Source organism: Orussus abietinus, unplaced genomic scaffold (assembly GCF_000612105.2).
Source record: "Orussus abietinus isolate OABI.00-Male unplaced genomic scaffold, Oabi_2.0 scaffold45, whole genome shotgun sequence".
NCBI classification, from domain to species: Eukaryota; Metazoa; Arthropoda; class Insecta; order Hymenoptera; family Orussidae; genus Orussus; species Orussus abietinus.
The window spans coordinates 737,776-753,069 of NW_019394256.1; the positions used below are offsets into that span (position 1 = coordinate 737,776).

At 35.8% G+C, this 15,294-nt stretch overlaps 3 protein-coding genes and 1 non-coding gene across 6 annotated transcripts in view; 3 read left to right on the forward strand and 1 right to left on the reverse strand.

The window, feature by feature from the left end:
• LOC105694415 overlaps positions 1 to 5,359 on the forward strand; it is a 67,421-nt gene extending 62,062 nt beyond the window's left edge. For both annotated transcript variants that reach the window (XM_012415057.2, XM_012415058.2), the window contains one exon: positions 1,477 to 5,359. In XM_012415057.2, coding sequence (XP_012270480.1) covers positions 1,477 to 1,757 — 281 coding nt within the window. In that variant the 3' untranslated portion in view covers positions 1,758 to 5,359. The remainder of the gene's footprint in view (positions 1 to 1,476) is intronic.
• Positions 5,360 to 8,046: 2,687 nt separating this feature from the next.
• Positions 8,047 to 10,777, forward strand: LOC105694431 (sphingosine-1-phosphate phosphatase 1). Of its 2 annotated transcripts, none has more exons than XM_012415097.1 (5): positions 8,047 to 8,174; positions 8,762 to 9,303; positions 9,601 to 9,802; positions 9,879 to 10,103; positions 10,173 to 10,777. In XM_012415097.1, exons 2-5 carry the CDS (start codon positions 8,817 to 8,819, stop codon positions 10,588 to 10,590), a joined length of 1,332 nt encoding a protein of 443 aa, XP_012270520.1. In that variant the 5' UTR covers positions 8,047 to 8,174; positions 8,762 to 8,816; the 3' UTR covers positions 10,591 to 10,777. The 2 variants fall into 2 exon arrangements, with proteins under 2 accessions (XP_012270520.1, XP_012270521.1); XM_012415098.2 differs by lacking the exon at positions 8,047 to 8,174 and adding an exon at positions 8,245 to 8,277.
• Positions 10,778 to 11,066: 289 nt separating this feature from the next.
• Positions 11,067 to 12,728, reverse strand: LOC105694432 (PIH1 domain-containing protein 1). The gene is made up of 7 exons (XM_012415101.2): positions 12,504 to 12,728; positions 12,324 to 12,411; positions 12,058 to 12,240; positions 11,722 to 11,891; positions 11,436 to 11,645; positions 11,229 to 11,372; positions 11,067 to 11,154 (listed from the first exon to the last, which is right to left on the reverse strand). The coding sequence occupies exons 1-7, from the start codon at positions 12,561 to 12,563 to the stop codon at positions 11,122 to 11,124; spliced, it is 888 nt and encodes a 295-aa protein (XP_012270524.1). The 5' UTR covers positions 12,564 to 12,728; the 3' UTR covers positions 11,067 to 11,121.
• A 1,740-nt stretch (positions 12,729 to 14,468) lies between these two features.
• On the forward strand, positions 14,469 to 14,586 carry LOC111674340. The gene has a single exon (XR_002762378.1). It is a non-coding gene; the product is annotated as a 5S ribosomal RNA (ribosomal RNA).
• The last annotated feature ends 708 nt before the right edge of the window (positions 14,587 to 15,294 follow it).

Consider the following 15,294-nt stretch of genomic DNA (forward strand, 5'->3'; position numbering starts at 1 on the left):
TCGTAGTGTGACAAAGGGCTGTAACTCCATTCTACGACCGAGGAACTAACAATAAGTAGCGCTTTATCCACGGCGCCATTATCGTCTCCGAGATTGAGTTTGTGCACGATTGATCGTTTGCGTGATCAAACGTTTATACAGAACTGAGCAGAGGCGAGATATGGATATACGGTGTGCATGATTGGAACGTGCATAATTATTCATGAGCGTGTTCACAATTGTCCATTCGCTCCGTTAATCGTTTGTAAAGCGTCGTTCGTCTATTTTTAGACATTTGGTAAAATTCCTAAATTTTCTCAATAACAAACGTCTGTGAAAGTATTTGCTACTGATTAGGAAGTGTTTTTCATTAGGAAGTTGAATCTTCTGGTTAGGAAGGCATAATAGACTAATAAACAAGATAATAACTTAAAACCTAACCATCATTACTTACTCACCTACACAATTTATTCAAGCCAACGGTGCGTCGCTCATAACCAGAGCAATTGATGCGACGTTAAATAATTAAAAAAAATAAATAAATAAAAAAAAAGATAACTTACTGAATAACCCAAGAAATCAGTTAATATGTAGTAAAATGAGTTATCGCTATCTATATAGTCAAGAGACACTGTTCCGAATTACTGGGTGTTCTTTCTAAGAATCCTCTTCTTAAATTTGAATGAACTTTTCATTTTTTTTTCAGCCTATTTTGATTAAACTGTAAATGTAGCATTTTGACGTCATAGGTTTTTTTCTGTAATAAGTAACACCATTTTGACATCGTGATATCGGGTAATTTTTTAATACAAGATATCAGAATTTTATAGGGAATCGATTGAATCTAGAATTGTCGCACTCGCAGCATTTTGAACAAATTGATTAAGTCAAATGTCTTCCGACACGAAAAAATATCTGTTTGAATCTTATCCATTTGCATATTGAATGTTTCGCCAATTGGACGAAATAGTCCGATAAAAATCTAAATAACGTCATTTTTCCGAAAGAAAATGAAGTTTCATCGAAATCGGATAAAAAGTAAGAAGTTACTTGAGTTTAAAGAACGGAATCTCAAAAACGACATCCTGTATATAAGTAGCATATGTATCTGAAATAGAGAATGAATAGAAGAATAAATTAAATACTACATAGTTAACTGTCACATAGTTATTTAAAGATGAACGGAAAAGGGTAACGCGTTGCATAAAAATGAATAATTTTAAAGTTTCCTGTATTAAAGTCAGTTACATCACGAAAATGTTACGATAACAAAAAAATAGTTAAGAGAAACGAGTTCCTTAAAACGTTGTAAAGAGGCAAATATTGAATAATAGACTCTTCTTTACTTTGAGATAATTACCTCCTTTTTGTACGCCACGGCAGAGTCGAAGTGCTTGAAATGCAATTTCTTTTGTTGATTTTATTTGCTTAAACTGCCAACTCTCCTTTACTTTAATAATAATAAGCTGTTGATTAACCGTTGATTTCTTTTTACAGAGGGCACGCAATTAGCGACATCGCGGGAGTGCAAATTCATAGAAACGTCCAGCGGAATTCAACATAACGTCGACGAACTTTTAGTCGGCGTTTTGAAGCAAATTCGACTGAGAGAGACGAGAGACAAGAAACTGCGAAGACAAGGCAGCAAGGGGAAGATGTTGTCAAAGCTGCACAACAGCAAAACGGCTTTGAGCTTGAATCGTGCCAAAGAAATCTTCAGTAAGATCTGCTTGAACGACAACAAAAGCAAGAGTTGCGAGAACCTCCACGTTTTGTAGAAGGAAAAGCGACCTTAATTCTCTGAAATTCAAATAAAAGCGTCAAAGTAAAATCAGGAAAATAGTAAGGAAAATGCCCTTTGTCAAATGCAATAGACGGAAGAGGAAACATCTTGTAGATGATGTGTGAATCATTAGCATTACTACGTTGCGAATTAACCCTCTGGCTACTTAGAACGCCTAAAGGCGCCCGACGTTTGGTCCAATATTGCCTGCACGGTCAGACGAATTTCGCCCATATGTCGAAATGGCTCCGTCTTCAAAGGGTTAAGTAAAGAGTTGTGCATCATGGCGCTCCTGAAAACATTTTTATTTAAATAAGATCTTGTCGATGAGAGGAAATAATGAGCAAATTTTTGAATGCCAAACGGGGGTGTAGTCTTCGAAATTCAATAAATAATCACGGGAATGTGGTATAGAGGACAGTCAACTTGGAGACTAATTATTTGGGATTTTAAATCATCTGCATAACCCTTGATATATGATATATTTTTAAGTGGAAACTTAAGTACTGATTTTACACGGTGCAATTTATTAAATAAAATAATAGAGAAAGTGCGTTAGAAACTTGTTCCAGGAGCATAATAACCTATATTGACAGATTGTTATATATTCGGCATTTGGCAGATCGTATATTAATTTTGAATGCGAATTAAATAGATCAATTTCCAAGTTGAGAAAACGACAGAAACTTACAGAGAAGAATTTTATAAAATGATTCTATTGTTTGTAAAATGTATCGCGGCGGTTTCAGAATGATTTAGTTAAGTAATATATGTTAAAATGATGATAAACAATCCATAATCGGGTGTAGGTAATAAAGAAATGGGCTCTTTCCTAGTCGCAATAATAAAAAATAAGAAACGAACGTGAGGAGTCCAAAATCTGGCAAATGGACTTATTTAAAATTACCCATTTCGATCTGTGCAAACTTGACATCAAAATATCTGAACATGTCGTTAATTATAAATTAATATTTTCCATACTTTATGATATCGGTAGCAAAATGTAAAATATCTTGCAACTGCGACTCTCAATACTACGCACTATACATATCAATACAACAAAATATCGTTCTAAATTATTCACGTAAGGAAATGTGAATAGATGGAAAAACTATTCTATGATAATTAACGTGGAAGCATAATTATTAAAACACTTATCTCCTGTACTCTCGAAATGTCGTTCATGAGGGAGAAATATTTATGAAATTCAAATTGTATAAGACTTGTACCATCATAACTTAAAAAGTACTTAAAGAATATTTCAGAACGGACGATACTTTTATGCAAACGACAAGCATTGAAAAATAATATGTAAACAAATATCCTTTATCTTAATGTCAATAACTTGAGAAAAATATTAGAATGAGTGCTAACATAATACACATACTCTTTGAGAAGTCAATTTAAGGTAAAGAATATACCTGAACGGTGTGTTATTACGTATATGCATGTACATTTTGTTATTGGTTTTATACTTGTCACAGAACTGAAGATTTTAATAATTATTTTTGTAAGAATTTAATGTGTGGACCCATATTACCAAAACTGCTTAACATGTAATCACGTCTCATAAAATATTTCCAATATCAAATCGTTACTATTTGTATCATTTGCTTTAATTTTTATATATATTAAGTGCATATCAAGCGCTTTCGATTAATTTAAAAAAAAAATAGTACGATTCATATATAATATTTTCATTCATTTTTCACTCAGGATTTCAGAATATGTAAAATATGACAAAATGTGCAATCATTTTCGTCATAATTTGCAAACAGAACGTTCTTATAGAGACGATGGCAGATAATGGGAACACACCATCTGTGTGCAATGCAGTGAATTGATTAAGCATTAGAAATCAATGTGCGTCACTTTACGCACCCCTTAATGAGTAGTATAAATTAGTGCTCGCATATTATAATGGTAATCAACGTTATTAACATAACTTCGGAACACGTGCATCTACAACTACCTATCGATGTACTCTCGCTCTTTAAAGAGTACCCGAACGTGTTAATTAATTTGTACATTTAACACTCTGTACAGCAACCATTTAAAAAAAAGAACGTCAATAACAATTTCATAAATATGGGCTGAAATTAAACTAACACTAAATTTAAAAGCCATTCCATTTTCTCGGCTGGATTTAATACACTGAAGTGTTTTTTTTTTCACAATTATGGAATTGTCATTTTTTTTAATAAGAATGGGTTTTAAGATTGCAAGTTTTCGAATGATGGAGGAATAATAATTTTCCAGTTCTCATATTTTGACCGACGTGGCTGTCCAGTATATTAGGTTTACATAGGTCTTTTTATAAATTGCGAATTATAAAATATATCTTCAAACGTTATATATGATAATTATCTGTAATACCTTTGAAATCATTTCGAATACGGATATATCTATTATCAGGTATCTTTTTGAAATTTTGTACAACATTTTTTTCATACTTCCCATTTCCCTATATGAGGGGATTGCACTTGCACAAATAAGCGAACGAAAGTTTGAAAAAAAAAAAAGGGAATTTCGCATTCCTAAACATTCCTTTTCTACTTACGAATTTTGACTGTCAATGGACGCTGGATTCGTCCGAAATGACGCTGGTCGTCTCTCCACTTTTTACTGCAAACAAAAATATATTTAAGTAGTACGTTAATGTATAATCTTAAATGTAACAATATATTATGAACTTCTCGATTAAAGGTAGGAAAATATTGTTACCCACGTATTATTCAATATTAGAAACATAAAGACCAATAAGTTGTGGTTGTAACTGAGATAAGTAGTTGTTAATAAATTGTACCCGTAATTAGTTAACAACAAAACACGTAAGTAACAAGTAGAGAAAGCTATTTAGTAACAATTACCTCGTTTCACGGACAGAATTTAATTTTGCAAAGTAAATTCGGAATTATTTAATAGTTTAGCAATTATATTCGGATGTCAGAATAAGTTTCGCCTACGTTTACACATTTAGCGATAAGAGAATGCGCTACATAATTTACTATTGTAATGAATTACAGTGATTGTTACTACATATTTTCTCTGTTGATACAATAACTGGTGTGTATTTTCTATACTAGCTATAAGTAGTACATAACTAATAGTCCTTAAAATAAGTATGAAATTATTTATTACATTCATTTATTGTAATTATAATGGTTGATTACTGTATATGATTATAATTTGAATAGTGATTATGTACACTGATAAAAGAGAGATCCGCCAATCCCTAAAAGCTCAGACACCAGGTCCATCTTATAATAATCATGTAACTTGCAAAAAAACAGCATTGACATCAATTACAAATACTAATCTCAAGTACATATAAACAACAAAGCAATTGTTCATTACATTAGTTTAATAATATCACATCAGAAACTCCTCTTCATCTAATTAAACATGTTTCTTATATGTATTTGGCGCAAAAATCTATGGAGTTTCCTGGTAGTCATTACGAGTACGTTTAATATTTCATTTCATAAACAATATTCGTTTTTAATAATAATTATTTGTTATTCATTATTGCGACTAAATACATAGATTACAGCAGCCATCATTTTCGTTTACTGTTTAATACAACTTCTTTTTTGATATCGGGGATGANGACTGGTAGATGGTACCGCCATCGCGAGTGCGCGAGCTGCTATCAGAAATTCGTGGCGCCGCCCTTGGGGCAAAAAACGGTGAAAGCTAACGTACGAAACCAGAGGGCAGCACAGGATGTGATCGTATTCATTATTGCGACTAAATACATAGATTACAGCAGCCATCATTTTCGTTTACTGTTTAATACAACTTCTTTTTTGATATCGGGGATGAAATTAATTGTTTAATAAAGCATCTTCCTTTTACACCCATCCTCAATATCTTGTATAGACGTGGAGGTAAAAGAAGAAATGAATACCGCAAGTAATTATCACGATTACCTTACAGTTAACAACATTAATGTCCCTCGACTTTTTTGTGTCTGCGTCGAAGTTGCAAAAAGAGACAACGAACGGTCTCACAAGGGAGTGGAAGGAAATACATTACAGTTCGATATAAATTAATGTAAAACCTCATCTATTTTTATAAGCACTAGGCCCTTAAGTATACGTGTACTTGTGCCATCCTCGATATTTTTCTACACACTCGAGGACGAGAATGCCAGTCCAATAAACTAAATATACCCAAACAGATTTTCAGTCTACAAACGCATGTACTTAACTATGTAATTATTAATAAGGGCCCCGCAAAGTGATTTTAATAATCGTCTGCGAGTTTTGAGTACTCGATACGCAAAAAGCATGTTGAGTGCCTATTCGACAATCAAAAGCTACCGTTTTTATTATTCGCGCTGTGTCAACTAATTGTAACTATATCTAGTTGTTTATGTTAGAATAAAGGCATATTATGTGTATCGGACAAGAGAGATTCTTGAACAATTCGCCATCGACATTTTCTCTCTGTTTATCTTCGCCCGCTTCCGCTTCAAGGAGGCACACTTCTTCTTATCGATGTCACTCTTCACATTTCCATTTGAATGATTTAAAAGAACTACATTTTTCACATTATTCACTTATTAAAAGCACAAACTCTCTGGTCGAACAAAACCATTCGTTTGTTGACTTTGTATGACTTTCAATTTGAATTCTCGGGGAACGCCGCAGCGCCATCTGTAGAGCAGACTTGAAACCCTGTACTTAAATATGAAATTTCATTTCAGAGATGTGCACCTCTGTTGGGCAGAGATGAGTTGGGAGATTGCTCACGGGCAGGTCGTGCGATCGCATCCTGCGCTGCCCTCTGGTTTCGTACGTTAGCTTTCACCGTTTTTTGCCCCCAAGAGCGGCGCAACGAATTTCTGATTACCAAAACTGCTTAACATGTAATCACGTCTCATAANCGCGTCGGTGTCGCGTACGGAACTCTCATGCAGCGAATCTGCGTGAGTGCGATCACTCCTAGAAATCTTCGCGCTCGCACTCTGCGGCACTCTCCGGCACTTTCCGGCACTCTTCGGCACTCTGCGGCAACTCTGCGGAACTCTCCAGCACTCTCCGGCACTGTCCGGCAACTCTCCGGCACTCTCTGGCAACTCGCCGGCACTCTACGGCACTCTGCGGCACTCTCCGGCACTCTCCGACAACTCTCCGGCACTCTCTGGCAACTCGCCGGCACTCTGCGGTAACTCTCCGGCACTCTCTGGCAACTCTTCGGCACTCTCCGGCACTCTTCAGCACTCTGTGGCCACTCTCCGGCACTCTCCGGCACTCTCCGGCACTCTAGTGCACTTAACAACACGCAACGGCACTGTACGGTCTTCCATAAGGAACAAAAACACTTGAAAAACGCGCGAAAACGATCGATAACCTTCGACAACGCTCGATAAACGATCGATAACGCTCGAAATCTCTCGAAAACTGATCGAAAACGCTCGAAAACGTTTGACAAACGCTCGAAAGCACTCTGTAAATGATCGAGAAATGCTCGAAAACGTTTAAAAACCGTCGAAAAACGCTCGATAACGCTTGAAAACGCTCGAAAACTTTCAAAAACGGTCGAAAAATGCTCGTTAACGCTTGGAATCGCTCGAAACCGCTCTGAAAATGATCGAGAAACGCTCGGAAACGTTCAAAAACGCTTGAAAACGCTAATAGGGAAATGCTTGATAACGCTAGTGGAGAAATGTAAAAATCATACGCGAAATGACTCGGCTTGTATCCGCAGTTAGGTAGGCTTCGGGAGGATTTTTTGCAGTATTCGACTCTCACGCATACTCGTCGAGTGTAGCGCCGAACGCACATATACTCAACATCTCGACCCGTAGCTTGGAGCTTGGCTGGTTGGGACGCGCGAAGATTTCTAGGAGTGATCGCACTCACGCAGATTCGCTGCATGAGAGTTCCGTACGCGACACCGACGCGTTCCCCAAGGCTCCGCATCACGTCGACTCGAGGCAACAATGTACTTAATAGTAGTAGATAAGTAGATAAAGTCAAATGGAGCGTCACGAGTGTTCTTCCCTTACCATCAAAAGCGAGCAGTATTGGTAAGCGTAGGTAAGCCACCACCGTCACCTGCCGCATGGTATTGCCATCACGAGTACGTGAGCCGCCAACGGCGACTGGTAGATGGTACCGCCATCGCGAGTGCGCGAGCTGCTATCAGAAATTCGTGGCGCCGCCCTTGGGGCAAAAAACGGTGAAAGCTAACGTACAAAACCAGAGGGCAGCACAGGATGTGATCGCACCATCCTGCCCGTAAGCAATCTCCCAACTCATCTCTGTTCTTACAGCTATGATTGGCACGGAATTTGTTCGTCTGCTACTCATCTACCTAGTTGACAACTGTCATGGTAAATGCGGCAAAACTCGCTCAAAGCAGCTCAAAGTCGCGGGTCGAATTGTGTTCACATGCAGAAATGGCAAGTACCTTTGAGAGAATTATGATGAGACACTGAAACTTTTGATTAAATTGTTTCGCATTTAAATTTTGCAACGAAGATTCATGACACATCGATTAATAAGGTTTAATGGAAAATTTTCTCTTTGACCGTAAAGTAACTATTTCGAATGTTTTATACTGAATCATGTTTTAAAACAGATATTAATTTTGTCAAAGGCAGCACGTAAATAAGTATTATAGCATCTTTTTGCCAATACTTATGATAACTAATAACGTCAGTAATATCTCTCAAATGTATAATACTTTGGAAAGTATAGCAGTTTTACACAAATGTAAATTGTAATTCTTAGCCAGGTTTTAATTCTATTTTGATGATGACGAGACTGAATGAAATGTTGGTTGTTATTACAAATACAACTTTTAAATGATAGTAAATATTTTAATTTTTCAAGATTCATATACTTTTACGTTTGAATTATTCAAGTTATTTGGATCGATTAGTTAACGATATGCTGAATTATCTATTGCATTTCGTGATTTTTAATCACTGAGTAATCCATTAAAATATTTTATTGATTATAAATATTCTTTCCTTTTATTTTCTAGAATTATGGGAGCACCATGAATTTAGTTTTCATGTTTCATAATTAAAGTTATAACAATGCTGTTAGAAACCATAGAATACCTAAAGGACCCATGGAGAGTTGCAAGAATACAGGAGTTTTTTGGTGTTCGATCAAATGTTGGTGAAACTTCAGCTTCAATAAAAAACAAAGCTCAGAGCATTGTGGAAAAATGTGAGAATGATAATTTAAATTTATGTATCAATGAAACGGACTTAAAAGAAAACAAAGGTAGATATGTCTATGACACGCATACAAATAGCATAAATGGCCGTATCAAGGCTAGTACTGTACGAAATCGAAAAGAGGGTTATGCATCGAGTGAAGAAGAGACCATATCGACATCTGACTCAGACCAGCCAAATTTTTTAATTACTAATCACTTTTGGTACTATTTATTTTTATTTGGCACAGAATTGGGCGATGAAATTTTTTACTCCTCGTTTATTCCTTTCTGGTTTTGGAATATCGATGGAGCTGTTGGTCGAAGAGTTGTTCTAGTTTGGGCTATTATTATGACTATCGGTAAGACTGATCATGTTAAATGGAAAGGAATTATGTTCCAAAAGCAAACCATTTCAAAAATACATTTATCTCCTATCAAATTCTGAAATATGTAAGATCGGAAATGAAATACTATTTATTTAATTAACCAAATGTACAAATTTTTTATATAAGAGTCAACGGTTATGTATTTGCCTGAACTTAGTAAGATTAGATACCTTGTGTCTTAGAAATGGTTAATTTTTATAGATAACTCAAATTATACTTAAACTTTTATTAGGCATTGACTTAATTTTGATATTGACTTTAATTCCATAGGTCAAACCTTAAAAGATATAATATGTTGGCCTAGACCTGCTTGTCCACCAGCATACAGGTTACAGCAAAAATGGTCTCAAGAGTACGGAATGCCATCGACTCACGCAATGATTAGTGTATCGATTCCTTTTAGTGTAGTATTATTTACTACAAATAGATACATTTACCCATTCCCTATAGGTTTTGTAGTTGCTACTTTGTGGTAAGCATTTCATACTTTAATACTATACGATAGGTTATTTAAAAACAAACATTTCATTTAATCTTGAATTTTGCAGGTGTACTTTAGTTTGTATGAGTCGACTGTATTTGGGTATGCACACCGTATTAGATGTCATAGTAGGTTTGATATTAGCCATTCTATTAATGGTTCCTTTAGTGCCATTGGTGGATGCAGCGGACTATTACTTTCTCACAAAGGACTGGGCTCTGGCAATTCTAATTGCAATTAGTATTGCTACCGTAGTGTACTATCCATGTTGTGATAAATGGACTCCCACGAGGTAAGTACATAGAACGGGTATGCACATTATTTGCCTTATCAGAAAATACTGAAGAGATTTTTTAAACAGAGGTGATACAACTATGGTCGTTGCCGTTACAACTGGTGTTCACGTGGGAGCATGGCTCAATTACAGGACTGGAGCATTGTCCACTCCACTGCAACCACCACCATACAACATTATATGGCCCTCGTATTCAATGTTAGGTAATACAATACTTAGAACTGTACTAGGGTTTTGTTGCGTAATGGCAACAAAAGCTCTTTGCAAATCCCTGGGCTATGCTACTATGTGTGCCATATTAAGAGTCAATTCCAAGGAGCTTATGAAGAGTCAAGACTGCTTGGAAAATAGAAACAAAGTCCTGGTTGACTTAGTCTATAAGTACATAGCTTGCTTCATGATAGGATTTAATACCGTTTATCTGTTGCCAAACGTTTTTACGATGATCGGTATAGAGCGGCCAACATTTTACACGGAAATGTAGAGACAGGAAGAAAATCGTCTTTTGTCGTGAACTGAGATCAGCAATAACCACGTTTATGTATTCATCCTTGTAAAACAACTTAACTTTTACATATACTTTCTTGGTAATTTATATCAAACCCAACTGGTCCTGATAATGTAAGTCGTCTTAGATAATCCAAATACTATCAAGACTTTTCTAGATGAAATTCTGTTTTCTTTTTTGTACATCTCTTTTATGTTTCATAACAATATCTATAAAATTACTTTAAATAAGTAATTTTTAATACATAGTGCAGTAAAAAAATGTTAACTATTATGTAATGATACTTTTAATTAGCAATGCATCCTGCTTGGGATGCTTATAATTGCAATGTTGCCATTTCGTAATGTACTCCGAGTTGTTATTTTATACGTACTTGTTAACGTTGTCATAAAGTTTACAGGATGCCAAATAATTACATTAAGTGTAGATATACAGGGATCCTAGTAAAATAATTTAGAAAACATCAAAAATCCGATTTATTGCTATTTTACTTAAGTAATAAAAGGCTTAACATCGAGTAGGCATGTTCAATTGCAAAATCTGGAATTGATATAAAAGTAAGTTACTATTACATAACAGTACGTTCTTTACAAAAGAAAACTCAAAACACTTACCCCAATATTCTTATCCATTAATGCAACGACTTGTTCTGATATAATTGAGTGTGGAACAAAGATGTCAACCGAATATCCAACTTTTTCAGCATTAACAATTATGCGATCTTCACCTACATAAACGGTGATGTCTTCTGGAGAAACCTAAAGAATTAGTACACATGAGAACATTATCATAAAAAGTATCCCTGATTTGTAATACTTAACTGAGTTGTGAATCTTAAATCGGCCAATTAACTGTTCTGCTTTTCCTTCCTTAGGGGTTCGAAGGATTACATAACTTAACGATGCTAAATCTTCATTATTCTTTTCAGATTTCTTATTATCACTTGGAAGTTCTTCTATTAAAGGCCTCTTTACTTCGGGTTTCCTAACTTCTCGTTTCTCGATTCTATGGTCTTGTATATTACCCATAACCTGATAGAAACTTAAAGTTCTAAAGTGCTTTATGTTGTTTACAAGTACTCTAATTGTATAAATATTTAAATTTTACCTTTCTATTCTTAAGAATAATGTAATTTTCATTCAGAGTTTTATTATACTTTTGTGATATTGCCTCTATCACAGCTGTTATCGTAAACACTAAGAACATCTTTTTCTTTTGGCATTTTTGAAAGTAATTTGAATTAATAGCTACATCGTATGTTGAACAGTTTTTCCCATCTAATTATAAGGAACTCATTAATACATACTATTTAATAATTAACAACAATCTTATAAAAATTGAAATGTGAAGAATATAACTTGTACGCGATTAACAATTAATACAAAACCTTAAAGAAAATTCCTTCACCAGAGAAGTAACTCATTTAATTAAAAACAATGTTACCTTTATCAGTTTCTAATCTTTCCTGGCCAATACTCATTGGTATCACATAATCAGAAACTTCCAGATTTTTTTCTTGAAATAACATGTCTTCCGATATATCTTTCGGTTCAGGAATCTCAGATGTCTGACACAAGTTTATGAATACTTTCTTACCATCTTCCGTTCTAGTTTTTATGCAAATGCCTGCATAGAACAAAAGATAGGATGAATTCGGATATAAAGCATTAATGACATTTTTTTATATAAACAATTTTTTGATACATTACCAGGTAATGGACGTACTTTCACGGAAGGACAATCAGAAGGAGTTGAAAGTTTTAGAAGCTCCTCAAATTCTTTTTGCTCTTCACTTTTCTATAAAACGTCAAAATATGTAAACTCACCCAGAATGATACGTTACATTTTCATAACAAAATTAACCTCAAATAGATGTAAATTGTACGTACCGGTAAGAGATTTCTCCACAATGCATACTCATCGACTTCAAGAACGTTACTTTTTGACATGATCAATAAATTATAAATAATTACACGTTATACACAAAACTACAGTTATCAACGCATTTATCAAATTTATCTCAATTTTTTGCGGTATTCAGAACAATTCAGAACCAGATTATTCCACTAGTGTCAACCACAATTGGGTAAGTCGGGTAAGTAAGATATCCTAGTTAAATTATTAGGTATTTACGTCGTGGAACATGGAATGCATGGAACCAGATTGTTCCACCACGGTTGGGTAAGTAAAATACCCTAGGTAAATTACTAGATATTTACGTCACGAGTTTTGTAAGCGATGTAAATTACTTGAAACCGGGACTTCATGTCTCTACAGCGCAGAGAGAAGATGAGAGTAGCCAGACCTCCTATTTCAGAACTATTGTGCGGTGCTGCCCTCTCGGGAGCTGAGGCATCGAAAGGCGCGATACGTCAGTAAACGTAGAGTCCAGTCTGGTTTGGTTGATCTAGCGCAGAGCCGAAAAGCAGTTACCCACTGACATTTACCGACAGAAAGACGTTAAACACTAGATACAATCATACTCTGAAATACCGATTGGCACTGTAATTGGATGCAGATGCGGAGCGTTGGGCATGCGGTGTACACGTACGGAACCTACATGTAACGAATCTGAGTGAATGCGATCGCTCCTAGAAATATTCGCGCGTCCCAACCAGCCAAGCGCCAAGCTACGAGTCGAGGCGTGAGCATGCATGTGTCGACCCTCATAGCGAGTATGCGTAAGAGTCGAATGCTTCAAAAAAACTCCCGAGGCTTACCTAACCGCGGATGTAAGCCGAGCCATGTCGCGTATGATTTTTACTTTTCCTTACATAAGAATAAACAGATATTCCTTTTGGCATTCAATTTGGTTGCATCTGTTAACAATGGAGCAAATTTATTTTACCGGTAGTTAAACAAATTAAGAAGTATCAATAAATAAACATCTATAATATCAACTTCATGTCAAAAAACTTCAAATTTCTCGCCCAAAACAAGGTTCCAAACTTCGAATACGCAAAACGTAAATACCCTTTCTAGGTAAATCCAAGTGTTGGTAATACAGTTTTCTGACCTTAATTCATGAGTTATCGTACCCTGCTCACTAACCGTAATTCTTCGAGCGTCCGCGAGATGGCGAAGCTACACTCACTTGTGTGGATACGTCAATGGAAACTAACAATAAGTATTAAATTTTGTATTAACAGAATATTATTATCATTTTTTAGTTTTACGCATTTGCAATGAAAGACGAAAGCACAATAAAATGAGAACGAAAAGATTTATTAGTAGATTATTTGCGGCATTCTCTGATTTTACAATCGATCGCCTGTTTTGTCGATGAAAATATATTACATTCAAATGTTCAGTACGCCTCGGTACCATAATTTGCAACAACCGATAAACAGTTGAAAGAAAAACATTGTTAAAATAGTAGGAGATACGACATTTTAATAATACTGTATGAGCATCGTGACTTTCCATCATGATTTTTTAAATTCAACTCCTAAGAGGGTGAAAAGGGGTAAACGTAATTTTATAAATTTCTTAATATATCTGAAGCTCGCTGAATTATCGACTTGGTTTTTATTTAAAAGATGTACTCATTCAAATGCTTTTATAAACAAACCAATTTCAGGATTTCCTCTAACCAACCTTGAAGTGGGTTAAAAGGAGTTTAAATATAGAAATTGATTAAATAACAAACATTTATACATTTTGAATTCTACTTCCACATATCGCAAGCAAAATCGCGACGAAATGCTAGTTTGTTACATTTTTGTACACATGCCTTCAGATACGGTTTGTAGAATGTTTTCCTCACATAGAACTTTTGTTTACATTGTATGTTTTTATTCAATCATTAAAATTAAGTTATTGTATCTCTACTATAAATAAAACATATATTCATAACTAACGCTCATACCACGTCTTTCCACCGGTTCTCGTCCGATCACCGAAGTTAAGCGACGTTGGGCGCGGTCAGTACTTGGATGGGTGACCGCTTGGGAACACCGCGTAGCGTTGGTTTTTACATTTTTTTTACAGCACAGACCTTCTATTCTTTTCATTAGGTCTGAAGAATTCAGAATTTTAACCCATCTATCTCAATTCCAAATTATTTTCCGAGAATCTTTTTTAAAATGCCGACAATTAACCGGACCAGCAGGAACATTATAAACAATCCATTGAATAGATCTTCTAAACGAACAATGCACTCATGGCGAAAACTAATATAATTATCAAATGTTTACCAGAGACGGAGGATATGTATAAAGAGAAATATATTTGTGCGATCAAATGCGATTTATAAACCAGGGACAAAGGAACGTCCATCCACCCTTCGTCAAGGTATAGAAGGTATCTGTTCAGCAATTAATAACTGTAATACAAATGTCCAGCCATTGTAATACATTCCCAGTAATCGTAGCGTATCCACCGATAATCCTCCGGCTCGAAGGCCCCCAAACGACGGGAACTCGCCTGCCCATTTTCAGGGGACAATCGCGACCACAAGGTTGTCCGTCTTCGGCAATAAATCAGTCATCGGGGATACGGATCGGAGCGAAGAAGGACCTGCGGTGGCTAATGGGCACATGCCGGTGGGAGTGGAAACGTCAAGCCCGAGACGTCAGAAGCACGTGGTCCCAGAAGCCAAGGGCTCGTCCCCAGGACCCGAGGAGACCCCATAGCCGGTAGCCGATATTTTTAAGGACACTCGGTCCCCGGCTCGTAAAA